Source organism: Nomascus leucogenys, chromosome 8 (assembly GCF_006542625.1).
Source record: "Nomascus leucogenys isolate Asia chromosome 8, Asia_NLE_v1, whole genome shotgun sequence".
NCBI classification, from domain to species: Eukaryota; Metazoa; Chordata; class Mammalia; order Primates; family Hylobatidae; genus Nomascus; species Nomascus leucogenys.
The window spans coordinates 1,176,200-1,198,520 of NC_044388.1; the positions used below are offsets into that span (position 1 = coordinate 1,176,200).

The window sequence follows — 22,321 nt, forward strand, 5'->3', positions numbered from 1 at the left end:
TCATAAGTTCTTATTTTGCTCCCGATTTTTGTACTTTTTGTAGAGATGGGGTTTTGCCATGTTGCCCAGGCTGGTCTCAAACTCCTGGGCTTAAGGGATCTGTCTACCTTGGCATCCCAAAGTGCTAAGATTACAGGCATGAGCCACTGTGCCTGGTCAACCCCAACCTTTTTTTTTTTTTTGAGACGGAGTCTTGCTTTGTTGTCTAAGCTGGAGTACAGTGGCACGATCTCAGCTCACTGCAACCTTCACTTCCCAGGTTCAAGCAATTCTCCTGCCTCAGCCCCCCGAGTAGCTGGGATTACAGGCTTGCACCACCATGCCCAGCTAATTTTTGTATTTTTAGTAGAGACGGGGTTTCACCATGTTGGCCAGGCTGATCTTGAACCCTGACCTCAGGTGATCCACCTGCCTCAGCCTCCCAAAGTGCTGGGATTACAGGTGTGAGCCACCGCACCCGGCCTGACCCCAACCTTTTCATGTTTGTTTTGCCTTCCCAGCTATGGTCAGGATAGATGTGTTCTTCTGCAATCATTTAATATTCTTTCTTGACCCATATTTGGACTGTATTAGCATCCTTATTCTCCTCTAAAATTTTTAGGATTGTTTTTAGGAAATTAAGTGGAAATTAGTAAATGGAAATTACGTTCTCCTCAAGTAGAAAGGAAAAAGAAGAAAGTAAGATGAATTACTGCCTTGACCTTCGTTCACAGGCTCTGCCACGTGGTAGCACACTTTTCCTTCTCCAGGTGAGAGCCACAGTGCAGTGATCGGCCAAGTGGAGGCACGTTCTGGTATTTCTTCTCTAGTCTAGAGGCTTATAAAGGACTGTTTATGGTTTAGTGCCAAAATGTGAATTCCAAATTGTGGAGGAATTTTTTAGAAATGATTAATCAGAACCATGTCTTTCTACTGTTTGGTGTTAGGTCCCACGAATCATCCTGTGGCTGATGGTGGAGTTGGCTATCATCGGCTCAGATATGCAAGAAGTCATTGGCTCAGCCATTGCCATCAATCTTCTGTCTGTAGGAAGGTGAGGGGTTTTCCTCTAGAAAGTAATCAGTGTTTTGCTGGATTTTGAAGCAGAGATAAAAACAAAAACCCAATTCATTTTTAATTTTGAAGACTCAATTGTTATTTCTTCTGTGGAACCTTTCTGGAAACAATTTCTTCTACCCTGGTAGATGTAGACCCTACATCTTCCATTTCCCATGGTGGGTTATGCTTACCTTTATTAGAATATGTGGCGTTTTGTGTCGCAATTATTGATTTGTATGTCGTTTTATGCCACTAGATACTATCTTTTTTTAAAATTATATTTATTTATTTATTTTTTGAGGCAGAGTCTTTCCCTGTCACCCAGGCTGGAGTGCAGTGGTGTGATCTCGGCTCACTGCAACCTCCGCCTCCCAGGTTCAAGCAATTCTTGTGCCTCAGTCTCCTGAGTAGCTGGGATTACAGGCACCTGCCACCATGTCCAGCTAATTTTTGTATTTTTAGTAGAGACGGGGGTTTCACCATGTTGGCCAGGCTGGTCTCTAACTCCTGACCTCAGGTCTAGAAATGCTCGCCTCAGCCTCTCAAAGTGCCGGTATTACAGGCGTGAGCCACTGCACCCAGCCCCCACTGGATACTATCTATCTAATCCTATAAAATTCTATCTGTCTAACTCCTTGAGGGTAAGACCCAAACTTTTCAGCTTTGTATCCTAAGAGTGACATAGTAGACTCTCAATCAAAGTTTAAATGAATGTAATTAAGTCGATGCTGTTACCCCACTTTACCCAAGGCTTGATTTTCCGCCATTGTCCCTCCTCCCTCAAATCCTAGCTTCTCCAAATGTTCTCTATCTGGAGAGCTGTTGGGAAAAGAGTGTTTTTTGATGTTTCCTTTCTTTCTGTCTCTCTGACTTCCATATCTCATCTCTGACCTAGGATTCCTCTGTGGGGTGGCGTTCTCATCACCATTGCAGATACTTTTGTATTTCTCTTCTTGGACAAATATGGTAAGGAGAGTGGGAATGGGAGGGTCAAAGGAGCTGCTGTCTGTCGTGTGGCAGATGGGGAAGTCTACCTTCTCTGAGCTCACTGCTGCCTTTTTTCCTTTAGGCTTGCGGAAGCTAGAAGCATTTTTTGGCTTTCTCATCACTATTATGGCCCTCACATTTGGATATGAGGCAAGTGGTACAGAGTATTCGTTAGCTTCTTAAAATAAGTTTTTGTGTTTTTTTTTTTTAGCCTTTTATTATAAAAGACAGTAATAATGCTAGTATGGTTCACTTATAGTAGGTGTATCAACAAAAAGCCAATTTTTCCCTGGGCCAATTTTAAAGGAATGTGATCCATAGCAAAGATTAGTGTGCAGAAAGGCCTGTAGGGACTCCCAGGTTTAAAATGACTAGATATTTTAGGGCTTTCCAGACTAGATTCCTCGGTCCCAAGTTGACCATCTGACAACAGAACAGCCATGGATAGGGTTAATTAAGGAGGGGGTTGCAGGGTTATTCTTGGCTGTTAACTTAAAGGAGTTCTGCTTTTGCTCATCCTGGTTTATATTAATTGCAGCTTGAACTTTCCCAATATTAAAACAGTTAATGAATTATATGAAACATACTGGATATTCCCTGGTTTGTGCCCCAACCCAGAAACTCCTTAGAGTCACTAACATTATTTGCAGTACTAGCACCTTTCTTTGTACAATTCTTGTAAACTGATTTCTGCTTACTGGTCTGGCTGAACTTTAAAAAATATATGTAATCTATGAGTTGATTATGCCTCTTGGCCTAAGGCTTCCAAGAGAAATACTGAACTGGGGAAGAGTAGATATGAGAGTGTTTAAGGATGAGTCTCTCATTACACACGTACTAGTGGCAAACAGCAAGTGATTTTTAAATGAACATGGGTGAACAGAAGTATGCTACGTATGGATAATAAAAATTGATTATATATTCTTTTTTAATTTTTAGAATTTTATTTATTTATTTATTTTTGAGCCAGAGCGTTGCTCTGTCATGCAGGCTAGAGTGCAGTGGGTGTGATCTTGGCTCACTGCAACCTCCGCCTCCCAGGTTCAAGTGGCTCTTGTGCCTCAGCCTCCCAAGTAGCTGGGATTATTGGCATGGACCACCATGCCTGCCTAACTTTTTGTATTTTTAGTAGAGATGGGGTTTCTCTATGTTGACCAGGCTGGTCCTATGAAGCTGTCTTGAACTTCATGGACTTCAGGTGATCCCACCCCGCCCTTGGCCCTGTGAAAGTGCTAGGGATTACAGGCATGAGCCCACCGGTGCCTGGCCTTTTTTTTTTTTTTTTTTTTTTGAGACAGAGTCTCACACTATTGCCTATGCTGGAGTTCAGTGGCACGATCTCAGCTCACCTCCTGGGCCCAAGTGATCCTTCCACCTCAGCCTCCCTAGTAGCTAGTACTACAGGTATGCACCACCACACCAAGGTAATTTTTGTAGAGATAAGGTTTTGTTATGTTGCCAGGCTGCTCTTGAACTCCTGGGCTCAAGCAATCCGCCTGCCTTGGTCTCCCAAAGTGCTGGGATTATAGGCGTGAGCCACCACACCCAGCCCTTTCTTTAGAAATTAATTGTGTATCATACACATCTGTTTCATATATCTAAGATGTGTTGTAAACTATCCGGATACTCGGTCTTGAATTCTCTGGCCCCTGGTAGTAAGCCCCTTATGTTGCTTGGTCCTCTGATGATACTATATTCCTCATTATCTGAGGTAGTTGCAGAAGAAAAGATTGTGGCCAGGTGTGGTGGCCTGTAATCCCAGCACTTTGGGTGGCTGAGGTGGGAAGATTGCTTGAACTTGGGAGATTGAGGTTTCAGTGAGCTGTGATCATGCCACTGCATTCCAGCCTGGGTGACAGAGCAAGATCCTATCTCAAAAAATATAAAAATAAAGAAAGAAGAAGGGATTGTAAGGGATAAAGGATGCCAACTGTTCCCTAGTACTATGTTACTCCCCTGTTTCACGTTCCTGTAAAGGCTAATCATTGTTATGTTGGTATGTAGTATGTTACAGTGAAACCCAGCCAGAGCCAGGTACTCAAGGGCATGTTCGTACCGTCCTGTTCAGGCTGTCGCACTCCACAGATTGAACAGGCTGTGGGCATTGTGGGAGCTGTCATCATGCCACACAACATGTACCTGCATTCTGCCTTAGTCAAGGTGAGCAAGGCCCTTATCTCCTTCACCTCCTAGACAGTTCATGGGATCTTTTCCTTTAATTGCAAGGGACACAAAGTTAGTTTACAATTATTAGGACCATGAAGGAGCAAGGTATTTTCTAAGCCTGGACATTTATAAACTCCATATACTTAGATGCTGTTTTTATCACCAAATTGACCAGAGATTACTAACTGCATAAAGCAGGTGGGGCTAAAGTTCTTTTTTTTTTTTTTTTTTTTTTTTTTTTTTAAGTGAGATGGAGTCTCTGTTGCCCATGCTGGAGTGCAGTGACGTGATCTCTACTCACTGGAAACCTCTGCCTCCCGGGTTCAAGCGATTTTCGTGCCTCAGCCTCCCGAGTACCTGGGATTATAGGCGTGCACCACCACGCCTGGCTAATTTTTCTATTTTTAGTAGAGATGTGGTTTCACCATGTTGGCCAGGCTAGTCTCGAACTCCTGAGCTCAAGCAATCCACCCACAGTGGCCTCCCAAAGTGCGGGGATTACAGGCCTGAGCTACTGCACCCAGCTGGGACTAAAGTTCTTCATAAAAGTTTGGAAGTGCATCAAGTCTCTTGTGTTTAAATTTCAAAAGCTCGAGTGGCCTTATGGAGGTCAGGAGTAAAGGAGCCCGAACAGGCTTTTACCGTCAGTATTATGTAGTAGTTTGCTGGGAGATTTCAGAAACCTTTATAAATAGGTATATGCACACCTTAGGACTGAAATCAGGTCGTTTTTATAGGTCAGTGGTCCTTCCAGCCACTGAGAGTAACTGAGAGCTCAGCAGTCACGTAGTCTCTGTTCCCTCTTTGGGGAATGTACAGTTCAACGAAAGGGCATGAAGTTCTTTCTTCTCCCCCCATACGAAGTTCTTAATTGCTCAGTGAACTAGGATGTAGGTGAGTGTTGGATCTCTCACTTTTCGTCTGGTCAACTATTTGTCCCCTAAATCTCTCAGCTGACTCCAAACTCCTGAAATGTCACAAGGAAACTTGTTCTAACTGGTCAAAAAGTGACTGCTGTTGTTATCTTTCTAGTCTAGACAGGTAAACCGGAACAATAAGCAGGAAGTTCGAGAAGCCAATAAGTACTTTTTCATTGAATCCTGCATTGCACTCTTTGTTTCCTTCATCATCAATGTCTTTGTTGTCTCAGTCTTTGCTGAAGCATTTTTTGGGAAAACCAACGAGCAGGTGGTGAGTAAACCAGGGTTGTGGGTGGTAGTGAATATGAGGGTAAAGTGAAGACTGCAATGGGATGGGGAAGGAAAATACCTCATTCTAGTGTTAATGTTCAGGAGAAATAATCTCTAGCTTCTCCTCTGCCCCCCCAAAATCACCGTGCACCAGTCAGAGTCTACAGTATGGGGCTGACCAAGCCTGGACCCTCTTTCTCAGCTTTTGTTTGGGAGTAGTCAACAAATAGAAAACAGAAACTGTGATGATGACAGACTTTGTCTTGTCATTTTGAATTCTGTATCAATCTTGATTTCTGATTACCTATGTAGTGTTTTTTTTGAGATGGAGTCTTGCACTGTCGTCCAAGCTGGAGTGCAGTGGCATAATCTTGGCTCACTGCAACCTCCACCTCCTGGGTTCAAGCGATTCTCCTGCCTCAGCCTCCTGAGTAGCTGGGATTACAGGTTCCTGCCACCACACCCAGCTAATTTTTTGTAATTTTAGTAGAGATGGGGTTTCACCATGTTGGCCAGGCTGGTCTCAAACTCCTGACCTCAAGTGATCCGCCTGCCTCGGCCTCTCAAAGTACAGGGATTACAAGCGTGAGCTCCTGTGCCTGGCCTGCCTATGTAGTTTTGATCACCATTTGTTTGCCATCTATGGAACCTCTGACTCCTCTGTCTGCTTTGACTGAGGATTCTATTCTGGGTGTTCTCTCATGTCTGAAGCCTTCTTCAGAGCCTCTCCTCCTGTCATCATTTAAAGTACCCCAGCGTTTGTACATTATTACCATGCACACTGTAACTCCGTAAAGATTTTTGATGACCTGTGGGTGTAGAAGGATTATAGAGGAAGATCCTAGATGACATTGCTGCCAGTCTCTGCCCACGTCACAGCATATATCCAGTGTTTTCCCTCCAGCCTGCCTCTCACAGATGATAGTGTGTGATATGTACGAGAGCTCTTACTTGCTCCTTGCTTCCGAAACAAAAGTTGCTCTTGAATTGCTTTGGGTTCTAGGTTGAAGTCTGTACAAATACCAGCAGTCCTCATGCTGGCCTCTTTCCTAAAGATAACTCGACACTGGCTGTGGACATCTACAAAGGGGTAAGCGTGTTTGGATTTGTGATCTTTGTTCCTGAATCAATATTTTTAGCATAGTATGTGGTCTTTTTTGTGACTTCACTTCAGATATGAGCATCTCTCCTCTGGAGTGTCATTTATTTCAGAGTTCCAGACACCAGACAAGCATTTTGGATTAAATGGGAAGGAATAGAGGATCAGTTGAAAAGATACATGATACAGGCCGGGTGCGGTGGTTCACGCCTGTAATCCCAGCACTTTGGGAGGCTGAGGCGGGTGGATCACTTGAGCTCAGAAGTTCAAGACCAGCCTGACCAACATGGTGAAACCCTGTGTCTACTAAAAACAAAAATACAAAAATTAGCTGGGTGTGGTGGTGGGCACCTGTAATCTCAGCTACTCAGGAGGCTGAGACACGAGAATCGCTTGAACCTGGAAGGCAAAGGTTGCAGTGAGCTGAGATCGGGCCACTGCACTCTAGCCTGGGCGACAGAGTAAGACTCTGTCTTTAAAAAAAGAAAAGAAAAGAAAAAAAAGATGCAGTATACACCCCAGCTTTTTTTTTTTTTTTTTCTGAGACAAGGTCTTGCTCTGCTGCCCAGGCTGGGGTACAGTGGCTCGATCATGGCTCACTGCAGCCTCCACCTACCCGGTCCAAGTGATTTTCCCATCTCAGTCTTTTGGGTAGTGGGACTACAGGCAAGCACCACCACGCTTGGCTAATTTTTTTTTTTTTTTGAGACAGAGTTTTGTTCTTGTTGCCCAGGCTGGAGTGCAGTGGCGTGATCTTGGCTCACTGCAATCTCTGCCTCCTGGGTTCAAGTGGTTCTCCTGCCTCAGCCTCCCAAGTAGCTAGGATTACAGGTGTGTGCCACCACACCCAGCTAATTTTGTATTTTTAGTAGAGATGGGGTTTCTCCATGTTGGTCAGGCTGGTCTCGAACTCCTGACCTCAGGTGATCCACCCCCCTCGGCCCCCCAAAGTGCTGGGATTACAGGTGTGAGCCGCCATGCCGGGCCGTGTATTTTTTTTTTTTTTTTTTTTTTTTGTAGAGTCAGGGTGTTCGCCATGTTGCCCAGGCTTGTCTCAAACTCCTGGGCTCAAGGGATTCTCCAACCCTGGCCTCCCAGAGTGCTGGGATTACAAGTGTGAGCCACCCCACCCAGCCCCAAGAAAGTGTTCTTAGTAAAGTGTTTTTACTGGAGTCTCTCAGTTCTTTTATGCTGGTTACATTGTGATCCTCCAACAGTAGAATATATAGTCTGTAGCATTTCACAAATTTATTTGATATTTCCCTTTACTTCTATTGCCATTTTCCAGAATAGTGTGTAAAGGAATATAATTTGGGGAATGTGGTGTAGACCTCTTCTTTTTTTTTTTTAAATATTTTAAGATGGAGGTTTAGGAGCTTGGAGAAGAGAAAGGACTAGGCAGAGAAACGAAGGAGCATCCAGTAAAGTTTAGATTGAAAGCTTCTAGAATGAGGTCAGGACTTGAGCCTAGCTTCTGGCACAGTGCCCAGCACAGCACTTGGTGGTGCCTAGCAAAGAAAGGAGAAATGCCACAGGGAACTGCTGTTTTGGATATTGTCTGAGCAGTTGATTGACACAATCATATCCTTCTTCTTGGCCTCTCACAGGGTGTTGTGCTGGGATGTTACTTTGGGCCTGCTGCACTCTACATTTGGGCAGTGGGGATCCTGGCTGCAGGACAGAGCTCCACCATGACAGGAACCTATTCTGGCCAGTTTGTCATGGAGGTATGTGCTGGTATAGGATAGAGGGAGATAACACAACCCTTTTGTTTTCTTTTTTTTTTTTGAGATGGAGTCTCACTCTTGTCACCCAGGCTGGAGTGTAATGGCACGATCTCGGCTCACTGCAACCTCCACCTCCCAGGTTCAAGTGATTCTTCTGCCTCAGCCTCCCGAGTAGTTAGGATTACAGGCTCTGGCCACCACACTCGGCTAATTTTTTGTATTTTTAGTAGAGATAGGGTTTCACCATGTTGGCCAGGCAGGTCTTGAACTCCTGACCTCAAGTGATCTACCCACCTTGGCCTGTCAAAGTGCTGGGATTACAGGCACGAGCCACTGCGCCTGGCCCCTTTTGTCACTTAATCCCATTCTTCTGAGGTCTCTCCTGAACCTCCCCAAAACTTTTTTTTTTGTTTCCTGTTGCAGAGAGTCATCTGCTCCTATGTTTTCTTCCAGGGATTCCTGAACCTAAAGTGGTCACGCTTTGCCCGAGTGGTTCTGACTCGCTCTATTGCCATCATCCCCACTCTGCTTGTTGCTGTCTTCCAAGATGTAGAGCATCTAACAGGGATGAATGACTTTCTGAATGTTCTACAGAGCTTACAGGTGAGGAGGAATCTGAGGAAACCCACATGCTAGTTATTCAGGTCACATTATGTACTGCCCTTAGGTACCAAGCCTAGCTGGGTGCTGGGGGGATATTGAGAGGAAGACAGAGGCGTGGTTGTCGTCTGCAGTAAATGTATATGAAATCCTTGGCATCTAAAAGGATTTTAGAAATGGTTGGTTTTTAAACCTGTTGAATGGGAACTATGAACTTTACTTACATATGGGACACAAAATCGTAGTTCATTAATGCAAGCAAACATTAAATGAACATATAGGACACTGCGCTAGGTCCTGTGGAGGTTGAGGAGACAAGTCACGTACAAAGGTTAATGACAGCTCTGCAGAATTGAGCATAGTGCCCAAGCATGTTGGGATGATAGGAATAATTATTTCTCATGGAGTAGTTGGGCAGCATTTATGTTTCCCTTTGATTAATTGTGCTGTTCTCTAGGGTGATACAAGGACCCATAGTAATCCCATCTGATCTTCTTTCTTTTCCAGCTTCCCTTTGCTCTTATACCCATCCTCACATTTACGAGCTTGCGGCCAGTAATGAGTGACTTTGCCAATGGACTGTGAGTGTACTCCTGTTCGTTCCCAAAGGGGATGCTGATATGGGGAAAGGGTATCTTCATGCAGTAGGCCAGTCAGACGTGAGACACAGAGGGAAGTGATATGCTTTGAGAGGTGATTGCTAGCTGCTTCCTCTTTGGCTTAGAGAATGGAAACTGAATACAGTAAAGGAAGAGAAAGCACGTCTTTCATTTGGAGGGGAGAGAAAGTTCAGCTTTTACGGCATAACTCTTCAGCTTCAGCCACTGAAGTTTGAGGCACCTTAATTCTTTGTTAAATGATCTTAACAAGAAAGGCATAAGTTAGTACCTTTTATGTATATCTTTAAAGGATATGAGGTATCTGAAGTGACTTGTTGCATTTCTGGGAACGTTAATAAAATGGCTCATTGCATTTCTAGGCCTTGTTGCATCTCTAGGGACTTAAATATTAGGGATTATTTGTTGGTGTCTTTTCCCCCCTCTTTCTCCCTGTCTATCAGTATCTAACTTTGGGTGATTTAACTTAAGACTTATGAAGAATCATTTTTTTTTCAGATTAAGAACAATTTTTCCATTGATTTTGAACTGCCTCTAATTCCCGTCCTGTTTCCTTTTCTGTCTGTGGCCAAGTTGGATTATTCCACCAGTGACTGCTGATTTCTTTTACAGAGGCTGGCGGATTGCAGGAGGAATCTTGGTCCTTGTCATCTGTTCCATCAATATGTACTTTGTGATGGTTTATGTCCGGGACCTAGGGCACGTGGCATTATATGTGGTGGCTGCTGTGGTCAGTGTCGCTTATCTGGGCTTTGTGTTGTACTTGGTAAGTCCAGCCTGGAAGAGCAGGGGCATAGGTATCAGGGGTGGTAGAGGTGGGGTTCACTGACATTCAGAAATGAACAGACCCAGGCTGAGCACAGCGGCTCATGCCTACAATCCCAGTACTTTGGGAGGCTGAGGCGGGAGGATTGCTTGAATCCAGGAGTTAGAGACCAATCTGGGCAACATAGTAAGACTCTGTCTCTACAAAAAAAGAGAAATGAACAGACCCAAAAGAGCACATAACAATCTACCTCCAGGTGATCGAGACAATTTATATGGAATTGTCAAATCAGCTGTTTACAAAATATTTCTAACCATAAAATTCACTTTGGTTACTAAGATTTGTCATTTTCCAATTTCTGTCACTTCTGTAGTTTCCATTCTTAGTAATTCCTAACAAGAGAGTATAGTATGTTTGAGGAACTAAAAGAAGGGTAGCAGTACAGAGTGTGGAGAACGGTACAAAACAGAGGTGGAGAATGGGGCATGCAGTGTGATTTAGAGATTTGGGGTGGGACACATGCGGCGCACAGCCCTGCTCAGCTCCATCACTTACAGGCTGTCCAAGGAAATAAGTAAATAGTGATAGTCTCCCCTTGACTCTCATTCTAGAGTCATTTTTTAAAAATCATGGTTATAAAACTATAGCTACATGAAAAAGGTATGTAAAATTTATATTCCAATTATAAAAAATTTTTAAAAAAGTCTAGAATTATATAAAAATGGCAATATAGTTGTTGTAGGAAGCTAGGGTTGTAGATATATTCTTCTCTATTTTCCAAATCTTTAACATTGCTTATATTAATGAAAAACAGCCAAAATAACAACAGATCCATTTCCCTGTTCTATACAGGTTTCTTTGAAAAGACACAGGGGTTAGGGATAAGGAATAGTAGAATTTATACCATTTTTGCTGCAGAGAATGGCTAAAGATGGAGGCTGGAAACCTGCTGTTAATCTCTAGAACACTTCCCCACACCAGTGTGCCACACATTAGATACTTTATTGAGAAAATCACTTCAGTAAATGTTGAAAAATTATTTCCTAGATTGATAGATCTCTTCTTTTTTTCTTCCCAATAAACTTTGGGCACACAAAGACTGTACTGACCCTATGATCTAGGAACTTAACTTCAAGGAAAACCAAGTAACTGAATATGTCCTTGACAGGAATTGTTTTTAAAAATTCACTATAGAAGTTAGGGGGATCCTTTCAGAATGCAAATTGGATATGAAGGTGCCAGTTTGTCCTCAGTCAGCCTAAGGCTAATGAGTTTGTTGAAGACCCATTTTTATTATTATTTTTGAGACAGAGTTTTTCTCTGTCACCCAAGCTGGGGTATAGTGGCACGATCTTAGCTCACTGCAACCTCTGCCTCCTGGGTTTAAGCGATTCTCCTGCCTTAGCCTCCTGAGTAGTTGGGACTACAGCCACGTGCTACCATGCCTGGCTAATTTTTGTATTTTTCGTAGAGATGGGGTTTTGCCATGTTGGCCAGGCTGGTCTCAAACTCCTGACCTCAGGTGATCCACCTGCCTCAGCCTCCCAAAGTGTTGGGATTACAGGCGTGAGCCACCGCGTCTGGCCTGAAGACCCATTTTTAGAGGAGAGGGCTGATTCTAGAGTGGGTTACTGCTGTTTAGCTTCAAAACAGGAACTTCATAGAGCAGCTTAGGAGACTACACCAATTGTATTAGTCTGTTAGTCATTCTCCTCATCATGGGGAGGACTGAGGAAAAGTGGACTTCCAAGAATTTACAGTTGGGTAAAATAAACAAACAACAGGCTGGACAAGGTGGCTCACGCTTGTAATTTCAGTGCTTTGGGAGGCCGAGCCAGGAGGATTACTTGAGGTTAGGAGTTTCAGACCAGCTTGAGAAATATAGCAAGACACCCTGTCTCTACAAAAAAAATTAAATTAGGTGGGCATGGTGGTGTGCGTCTGTAATCCTGGCAACTCAGGAGGCTGAGGAGGGAGGATTGCTTGAGCCCAGGAATTCGAGGCTTCAGTGAGCTATGATTGCACCTCTATACTCCAACCTGAGCAATAGAGGAAGACCTTGTCTCTAAAATGTAAAATAATAATAAAGATTAAAAAAAAAAAGGAAAACCACAGACACAAAGCAGTAAGAACAGAGAAATTCAATATTAAAAATAGTATGGACAAACTTTGTTGAGGAAGGCAGATGATTTTTTGAAGGGGGAGTGGGGTTGAGAGAATGACTTGTGCAACCCTTGGTGGTAGAAGATGGGCACAGCTGGATGTTCAAGGAAGGGAGCAGGTTTTCATTTGAGAAGTGCTGTGTGAGCAGTCATGGCTCTTCAAAGAGCCTGGTGAATGATGACCATGTTTTGTCTTTCAGGGTTGGCAATGTTTGATTGCACTGGGCATGTCCTTCCTGGACTGCGGGCATACGGTAAGCATCTCTAAAGGCCTGCTGACAGAAGAAGCCACCCCTGGCTACACTAAATAACACTGGATTAGTCTGTCTTCTGCAGGTAGCCATCAGAGCCAGTGTGTTTCTATGGTTTACTGTGTGAACATAGCCAAAAGTATGTGCCGTTGCACAGACTGTGTTTATGACTCAACCGTTGGTTGGAAAAGACTTTGTTTCATGTGTGTTTGAAAGATGGAATTATTTTTTTCTTCCTGACCTAACCTTGGAACTGGATTAGGGTGGGATCTTTGAAAAGCTGACATTTGCTGCTATCATTCCAACACTAAATTCTTAAGTAGTTGCCCAAGGGCCAGCTCAGTTTATCCTTTGGAGAGACAAGGATATGCATGATTCTTAACCAGGCTATATGTTAAAAAAAAGATTGGAAAATGAAATACATTTTTTTATTATACAAACTACAGAATGAGTATGCAAGTTTTATTTATCAAAATGTAATGGATTTTTAAAGGCTGAGAAATTTTCCTTATACATACCTTTTCAATTATTATACCAAATTCTCAACTAGAATAGCTTCATCCATATGAAATATAAAATGAAGAGACACCTATAGCTCTATCAGGCTTAGGATTCTTTGAACTTATTTCCACTTTAATTTCTCAGTGGAAGTTAAGAGGTTGAGAAAACAAAGAAGGGGAAAAACTGACAACTAACAAAACCAACACCACATCGCTAGGTGGTGCTTACTAATTACCTTCTCAGGATTTTCCTCAGATTGAAAAGCTTATGAGGATTTCTTGGGAGTCTTAATAACCTGCCTGTTAGTACAGAGCTTTCCTGATGATATTTACTCTTGAGCATATGTAGTTGTAAAACCTTAACTTTCCTTCTCCAGGAGGGTGGTGATAGAAAAAGATGGTAGTATTTGTGAACTGATGTTCTCATGAAATGTTGAGGGTGGGGAGAAAAGACTTTAAGGGGGAAGGAGAGCCATCTATTTTGTTCCTAAAAGCCACTTCTCACCAGAATCGTCATGTTTTTCTGATGCACCGCTCTGCTTCATGCCAAGATGACTTGCGAGGCAATCTCAGGAGCTGTGGACTTAACCACTGCAAAGCACACTGTCTTTCTCAGCGTTCTCCGCAAGTCAGTAGGTGTCAGTATGGTTGCAAAGTTCACTGTCTCAGCAAGGTTGAACTGGGCTACCTCTCTACAGCTGTTTCCTCAGAGGGAAAAATCTTGAGACCAGATGGTGGAGCTCTGGAGTCAGAGGAAATGGGTGTCTTCAGCACGAAGCTGCTGCTTTTACTACTTCTGCCACTTCTGACATTTTTACATACTGAGCCTGAGATTGTGTGATTATCTCAAATCAAATCACTTTGATGGAGATAAATAATCAAAACTGTTTTATAGCCATTGATTTGGTGAGAACAGTAATGGGAAACGGTGTTGAAGGACTTCTCATTTTTGGAGCTTTCCTTCCAGAGTCATGGTTGATTGGTGTTCTCTGTTCATCTGAGCCCCCAAGAGCACTATTACTGATATTTGCACACAGTCAAAAGCACAGACTGGATGGATGGTCCTTTATAAGGCATTTAAGGGTACACTACTGTGTTTCACTGACCATACATTTTTCTTAGCCCCTCAAGTAATATAGCACAGAGTCATGAATGACAATTCCCCTAACCATTCCTCTTCATATCTGCCTCTTCCCCTTTCCATCGTAATTCCCCAAACTGGTCATAAAGGCACTCTGTGAAGATGTTGGGGACTGACATCTTAAGCTCTCACCTGGCTGCAGTAGGAAAGGCCAAACTGACAAAAAAAAATTCTTTACAAAGATGATATGGTAACATGTATCTTTGCCCTGTGTTTGGGTGGGTCCAGTCAGTCTCAGATTTTCAAGCATTTAGGAGCCTAGGTAAAAGCTGCTAGTATTCTTTTAAAAGTTATATTTATGACTTGCAATGATGGAAAACGCCTTCCAATTAAATGGCATTTTATAATAATATGTGTGTACTTCACAGTGTTAAAAATACCCTCATACCTTATTGCATTTGATCCTCACAGAGAGAAAGTGCAGTCTAACCAGTACTCTGGGTGCAATAAACAATACGTAGAAATTTAAGTCCTCCAGTTCCAGCATATCCAGTGAGTTTTGGCAGTGTGTTTATGTGGAATGTTTAAGGATATACAATTGTACTTTATATAAATTGATTCTTGTTCTCCTTAAATGTGACATGAAATAATTGTGCTGCTACATTATACTGGAAATTAACAGGGGAAAAGGGAAGAGCTCTTAGCTCCCTTGAGGTTCTGCTAGTGGTGTTAGGAGTGGTACAACTGAGCTTTTAGTAACCATTTAACCATATGTAAACTTGGTTTCTAATTAAAAAAAAATTTCTTTTTCCAATTTGGTTTCCTGGGTATTTTTTTAACCTTGAAATAATTTATTAATAGGGTTACAACAACTTTGATACAAAAATACTGAAACAGCAACTACCACCTGGAATGGCACACTGAGTCCACACTGTTAGGATTTTCTCCTTAGAAAGGTAGAGAAATAAATGGATTTAGTCCTCAGAAGGCTTGGATTAATTGCAGATACCAGGACATTAATTTCCATTTACCCACTTAGTCAAATAGTTTTACCATAGCTAAAGGTCACATCATTACCATGTTTAAACTTGGGGGAAAAAAATTTATTCTGCTTTTCTCTAAGCTGAATATTTTCTACCTGTAGTTTATTTCACTGTTTCACTTTTACATTCTATATGTGCTGCCAATGAAAAATTAGTATTTGAAGAGAAACCAAACTCATTTAGCTTAAAAAGACCAAGGAGCATTTTGGCAGACCTGATATAAATGGAAATATTGACACCATTTATTAAAAACAAAGGCAGAGCTCAGGCACAGTGAACTTTGTTAGACACATGACGGGAAAACTTGAGCCAGCACTTGATTTGTCCCAGGAGTGTCACCAGAACTTCATTTTCCCTTTCTCTGTTGCAAGCCTTTCCTGTAAGTAACACAGTGGAATTCATCTAGGAAGAATTTTGTTCTCCATGTTGTCCTTCCTCATTTAGTGCTCTCTCTTTACTTTGGATTTAATTTCAGAACTAAAATAGGATTCAAAACAATGTGAGGATCCTGTTTTGAAACATTTCCTTTAGCTCTGCCCTCTGGAATACCTTCTGCTCCTTCACTGGTAGGACCAATGAATCTAAATGTGTCAGCTTCTCTCAGCCCCTTAGCTTATGAATGTAAAAATGGCTAACTCAGTACTGTGTTCTAAGGCCTGGCCTGAACACTTGTATTATCTCATTTAATCCTTGTAACAACAAGAGGATCAGCCTCTATGTAGATGAGTCAACTGGAAGGCCAAAAGTAACTTGCCCACATTTACATTACTAATGAAATGTGCAGTTGGCATTTGAACTCGCATAGCTTAACTCCAGAACCCATGTTTTCATTCCCAAACTATCCTGTGTAATATATAATACACCCTTCATGTTGGGTTGTCACCAAGCTTTGTTGTTTAGCAGCACAAGGAACATAACACATTGAAGCATTTGTTTCATACTCTGATTCGTGCTAGAATATGCATTAGGCAGAAGTTGCCAACTGGTAGATTTTGGTCCCTGTGCAGAATTTTTAAAAGTAAGTTTGAATGCTTTTGGCAAGTGTAGAGGATGGGCAGGGCCCTCTATGGTCCTATCCCAGCAATAGCCAAGAGTTACTAGCTAATAAGTTCACTCATTTGCATTAGCTCTCTGCCCCGGGAAGTATTTTAGCCTATTTCCAGGCCATTTAGTCTCATTTCTCAATGTCTCAGAACAATATAGCAAACATCTCCAGTGAAGGTGGTCTATCAGCTAAGTCATCTAAGTGACACTCTGTGGGCATCACAGGACTAATACTGCAACCCTTGCTTACTAGCTATTGAAGAAGTCTACCACCATTGCTCACTTGGGAAAGGCTTCAGTGAATTGTCAGTATCTTTAATTGCTGTTATTTACTTAAGCCTAAATTAAGCAAGCTGATGTCTGAAGAGCTGTTTCCATGTCCTAAAGCCAGTGTAATACAGTGTTTTCCTGGCCCACTAGTTGGCAATAGTTTTATTCTGGGCATCATTTGGTCTAATCTGTCTTCACACAGTCATCACAGCAAGCCTATGACGTTATACACGGCAGTTTGTAGTGTGTTAAATATATGTGTTGAAGACTCACATGAGATAGTATATTGGTGTACTTGGCATTTTCTTTTTTTTTTTTTTCTGAGATGGAGTTTAGCTTTGTCACCCAGGCTGGAGTGCAGTGGTGTGATCTCGGCTCACTGCCACCTCTGCCTCCCAGGTTCAAGCAATTCTCCTGCCTCAGCCTCCCAAGTAGCTGGGATTACAGGTGCCCACCACCATGCCTGGCTAATTTTTTTTTTTTTTAAGACGGAGTCTCACTCTGATGCCCAGGCTGGAGTGCAGTGGTGTGATCTCAGCTCACTGCAACCTTCCCTTCCCAGGTTCAAGCAATTCTCCTGCCTCTGCCTCCCAAGTAGCTGGGACTACTGGCGCACACCACTAAGCCCAGCTAATTTTTGTATTTTTAGAGATGGGGAGGCACCATGTTAGCCAGGCTGGTCTCGAACTCCTGACCGCATGATCCACCCACCTCAGCCTCCCTTAAGTGCTGGGATTACAAGCGTGAGCCACTGTACCTGGCTAATTCTTGTATTTTCAGTAGAGCCAGGGTTTTACCATGTTGGTCAGGCTGCTCTTGAACTCCTGACCTCAAGTGATCTGCCTGCCTTGGCCTCCCAAAGTGCTGGGATTACAGGTGTGAGCCACTGTGCCTGGCTGTACTTGGCATTTTCAAATGTAGCATTTATTCACATTTTACAAATGAGTAGGATAAGGCTCCAAAAGTATATGTGACATGCTGAAGGCCATAGGAAGTGGCAGAGTTAAGGGCTTGAACCCAACTCCAGTGCCTTTCTATTAAACTAAAATAGGGATAGTTGCTACCAATAAATTTATAGTCTGCATTCTGCATTAACTTAGAGGCTGTTGGTGCCAAAGGATAACAATAAAAGCTCTGCGTAATAATAGTAGGGCTAAAATGAGACTCAAAGTTGTCTCAAGGTGTATTCGAGGAGAGAAAAAGTAAAAAGAAATAACTTCATAGCCAGCCTAGGAAACATGGCAAAACCCCGTCTACAAAAAAATTGGCTGAGTGTGGTGGCACACGCCTATAGTCCCAGCTACTTGGGAGGCTGAGATGGGAGGATGGCTGAAGCCCAGGAGGTAGAGGTGGCAGTGAGCCAAGATCGTGTCATTGGCACTCCAGCGTGGGTGACATAGTGAGGCCTTGTCTCTACAAAAAAAATAACAACTTCACAGGTCCCAACACAAACCATCTAGACTCAGTTCTTTAGGAGTGGAGTCTGGAATTGTGGTTTTTTTTTTTTTTTTTTTTGAGACTGTGTCGCCCAGGCTGGAGTGCAGTGGCATGGTCTCAGCTCACTGCAACCTCTGCCTCCCGGGTTCAAGTGATTCTCCTGCCTCAGCCTCGTGAGTAGCTGGGATTACAGGCATGCGCCACCATGCCCCGCTAATTTTTTTATTTTTTGTCAAGGGGTTTCGCCATGTTGGTCAGGCTGGTCTTGAACTTCTGACCTGAGGTGATCCATGCGCCTCAGCCTCCCACAGTGCTGGGATTACAGGCATGAGACACCGTGCCCAGCCGGAATTGTGTTTTTTGTTTGTTTGTTGTTTTGTTTTTTGAGATGGAGTCTGGCTCTGTCGCCAGGCTGAAGTGCAGTGGTGCGATCTCGGCTCACTGCAATCTCTGCCTCCTGGGTTCAAGTGATTCTCCTGCCTCAGCCTCCCGAGTAGCTGGGATTACAGGCATGTGCCACCACACCCAGCTAATTTTTTTTGTATTTTTAGTAGAGACAGAGTTTCATCATGTTGGCCAGGATGGTCTCGATCTCCTGACCTCATGATCCGCCCGCCTCAGCCTCCCAAAGTGCTGGGATTACAGGCGTGAGCCACCGCACCCAGCTGGGAATTGTGTTTTAAAAGCAGCTTCGGTGATTCTGATTCAGCCTGACAAACATTTCGGACCCATAGGTCATCTTTCTCACTCTTAGTACATGCCATTTCATGTTTTTGTTTTTTAAATAAAAGGCTTTTCTCTGCTCCAGTGCCAAAGGATAATAGGGCTCAGGATTGAAACTGTTGGAAATTTGATTTCTAATTCACACAGTAGTAAAATACAAAAGCATTCTGCTTGTTTGTTCTTATCCTGATTTGAAGCGCCCATCCTGAGGCAGTGTGTCACAAGAATAGTCGGAGTGCTAATTTTGCTGAGGACATTTGGTACCATCTCAGTCCTTAACTATTTCAGCTCCTACCTGTTATTTTGCATATCAGAAATCATTCATGTATGTATCTGTAAGCCATTTCTTTTCTGAAATAAAAATCAATATAGCAGTACAGAAAAAAAGGCCTAAATTGATGTGCTAATTATAGGTACTCAAATGCTGATTTCAATAAATACGTGAAAATCAGTCTAACTCTCTTCCATCTTTTTTTCCTTAGTGCCATCTGGGATTGACAGCTCAGCCTGAACTCTATCTTCTGAACACCATGGACGCTGACTCACTTGTGTCTAGATGACTGACAGCCTGAGAGACTCCATGAGAACATGTTTTTCTAAGCCCTTTTTGTGCCAGGTGTCCTGTTAACATCTCTGTTAGTTCAGAGGTGAGTTTTGTTCAGACGTTTTGAACAAAAGGCAAAGATTTCCTCATGGGAAGGGTGTTCAAAACTGACAGCTATAAATGTAGGTCAGAGACCCACCCACCTCACAAGAGTCATACACTCCCAGAGTTAAACGATTGGCCTCTGATGGCCACACACCCCTATGGGCTTGTGTCTTGGACTCTGGGATTTAAAAGATATATATGTATATATATTTATGTAAACCTGAGCATCTCAGTTTGGGTAGAGTTTTAACGTTATATGAAACTGATAGAACTTTTGTATTTTTTTTTAAAATATTGTTTTGATATATCAGATATTTGTTTTGTCTGGATCACAAGTGAGAAAGAAAAGAGAATAATGCTGTTTTTCACAATGAACCGATCAAATTGACTATCTTGTAAAGTGATACTTTACGATGGCAGTGAAATTTCAGTTTGATTTTAATCAACCAGATTATATTCTTTGTATCTACTGATATTAACACATCATATTAACACATCATTTCTTAAAAAAACATTTCTTCTATTTGGCAATCATAATTAACTCTGGTTATCAGCCTATTTTGTAATTATTGTCTTTGTCGTCACTTTTCTTGAATTGTTTTCTAGTCATTAAGCAGATATGAAGGCATTTGCCAAAGAGCTTTAATACCCAGTAACAAGATCCAGAAGCCACACTTCAACCAGTGATCAGTTTTCCGTGCTGCATTGTAACTCAGTTCATTCTGGCATTCAAGTTTTAGGCAGAAAAAGAGGAAACTTCTAACATTTAACTTGTAAGTCCTGACATAAGATAGTGAAGGTATTTATCTTCTTTCTAATATTTGTATAGTCCGCCAATGTATTTTCTTCCCACTCTCCCCATTAACATACCAAACACCGTTTCTAGGTCCAAAGTCTATTTCAATGGCCAATATTTGTATCATTGAATCTCCTAGGGAATGCTAAATGTTTCACTTTAAAATACCTATTTATACCAAGTAGCATGAGATTAGTACTAGAGTGAGATTTGGAAGATTAGTCCACATATCACAAACTGCTTGCCTACATGTATAGATTTTTTTTTTCACCCACCTTCCTAACCAGGAATTTGTTTCCTTAAATTTTTTTTTGTTTTTGTTGTTGTTGTTTGTTGTTATTTTTTTTGAGAAGAGTCTTGCCCTGTCGCCGAGGCGGGAGTGCATTGACGTGATCTCAGTTCACTGTAACCTCTACCTCCCGGGTTTAATTGATTCTCCTCCTTCAGCCTCCTGAATAGCTGGGATTACAGGCACCACATTTTTAGTAGAGACGGGGTTTCACCATGTTGGCGAGGCTGGTCTCAAACTCTTGACCTCAAGTGATCTGCCTGCCTCAGCCTCCCACAGTGCTGGGATTACAGGTGTGAGCCACTGCACCCAGCCTTTTTTTGTTGTTAAGACAGGGTCTTGCTCTGTTGCCCAGGCTGGAGTGCAGTGGCGTGATCTCAGCTCGCTGCAACTTCTGCCTTCTGGGCTTAAGCCATCCTCCCACTTCAGCATCCCAAATAGCTGGGACTGCAGGCACACACTACCACACCCAGCTAATTTTTGTATTTTTTGTAGAGACGGGATTTCACCATGTTGCCCAGGCTGGTCTTGAACTCGTGAGCTCAAGTAATCTGCTGGCCTTGGCCTCCCAAAGTCCTGAGATTATAAGCGTGAGCCGCTGCATCCAGCCCACTCCTCATTTCTTTCTAGCCCCAAAGGTGTTGAGTCAGCAAAACCTGCAGCCTTTGTGTGACTTTGAGCATCATTTTCCCCTTTCAGCATTAAATACATGACCTCTCTGCCTTATTTTAGAACTTATTACATTTCAATAAAACCTTTTAAAAAATCCAGACATTGCCTATCTTCATTTATAATTGTTTGGTCCTTAAAGAGGCAGGGATTTTTCTAAAATGACACTTTAAAATCTCCTCATTTCTACTTCAGGGCCTCTTGAAACTTGAGATAATGACAGCGGCCAACCCTGCAACTCAGGTTACAGAGTCCTTCTGATCTTAAAACTGAGACTGAATTAACATCAATTCTATGCTTTTACTTGAAAAAGAGACTCTTAAGTTTTAGTGTTTTGGTTTCTTTATACAGGACAACTCTAGATGAACCAGTGTGTTGGATTTTCCCCGCCTCCCTGGGTGGTTTTATTTCTCAGTTGTTTCATTACCAGAGAATGTTGGGGAAAGGAAGGTAAAAAATAAAAACATCCTGTTGTGAAACTCAGAAAGGTGAGGTGGTTGGTTAAGTACTTACGGAATTTCTATAGCTCTTTTCCAGTCCTTAACTATATGTTACTAGGAACAGAGAATACAGGTTTACAAGTGTACCCTTCAGGTCACAGAACTCCTGTAATCAGAAAATGTCATAATAAAGCAAACTGAATCATGTCAAAGCCAGTAGAGGAGGTTGATAATTAAGAGTGAGTCTTGGGTAAGCTTTTTTCTAAGTTAAGAATATTTAATCACTCTCCAATTTGTGGTATATAAATCTGGATTACTATAAGTGTACTTATGCATATATTAATATATTCAATCTTAAGAATAACCTGAGTGCATTCACTTAATTCCTGGAGTTCAACACTATGGAGTCAATCTGTAGAAGGATGCTCTGACAATGTATACACAGAATGTCAGAAAAAGTGCAATTAACTAATTGTTACTGAGCAGTCACTGTGTGCCAGCCCAATATAAAAGGTAGGTAGAGTGTATCCAGGTATATGAAGTAGTTTCATTAGTAACAGAGGCAGGGGTTTTAGTAGCTAATATAAACAGCCTTCTCAATTTCAGACATTACAACATGGGGCCACTAAAACTTTGCCCAGGAAGTCTTTTGCAAATTCAAGTATTGTTATGTTATCTGTTTATAGGGTCTTCATGCAATGACCCTCCCACTTTACCCAAGCTGAAGTAGGTAAATTCACATCCTGCATACTTCCTAACTTTTCTCCAAATGTGATT

At 42.3% G+C, this 22,321-nt stretch overlaps 1 protein-coding gene across 8 annotated transcripts in view; it reads left to right on the forward strand.

Moving 5' to 3' along the window:
• The window catches only part of SLC11A2 (solute carrier family 11 member 2), a 46,627-nt gene extending 25,422 nt beyond the window's left edge, over positions 1-21,205 (forward strand). For 2 of the 8 annotated variants that reach the window (XM_012508413.1, XM_003252145.3), the window contains exons 6-17: positions 927-1,033; positions 1,934-2,004; positions 2,108-2,175; positions 4,030-4,185; positions 5,224-5,382; positions 6,385-6,471; positions 8,088-8,207; positions 8,661-8,810; positions 9,315-9,388; positions 10,037-10,190; positions 12,553-12,606; positions 19,184-21,205. In XM_012508413.1, coding sequence (XP_012363867.1) covers positions 927-1,033; positions 1,934-2,004; positions 2,108-2,175; positions 4,030-4,185; positions 5,224-5,382; positions 6,385-6,471; positions 8,088-8,207; positions 8,661-8,810; positions 9,315-9,388; positions 10,037-10,190; positions 12,553-12,606; positions 19,184-19,261 — 1,278 coding nt within the window. In that variant the 3' untranslated portion in view covers positions 19,262-21,205. Of the gene's footprint in view, positions 1-435; positions 750-926; positions 1,034-1,933; positions 2,005-2,107; positions 2,176-4,029; positions 4,186-5,223; positions 5,383-6,384; positions 6,472-8,087; positions 8,208-8,660; positions 8,811-9,314; positions 9,389-10,036; positions 10,191-12,552; positions 14,999-19,183 lie in introns of those variants that run through there. The other 6 variants (XM_030816557.1, XM_030816560.1, XR_001116174.1 and 3 more) reach the window with 5 other exon arrangements.
• Positions 21,206-22,321: the final 1,116 nt, after the last annotated feature.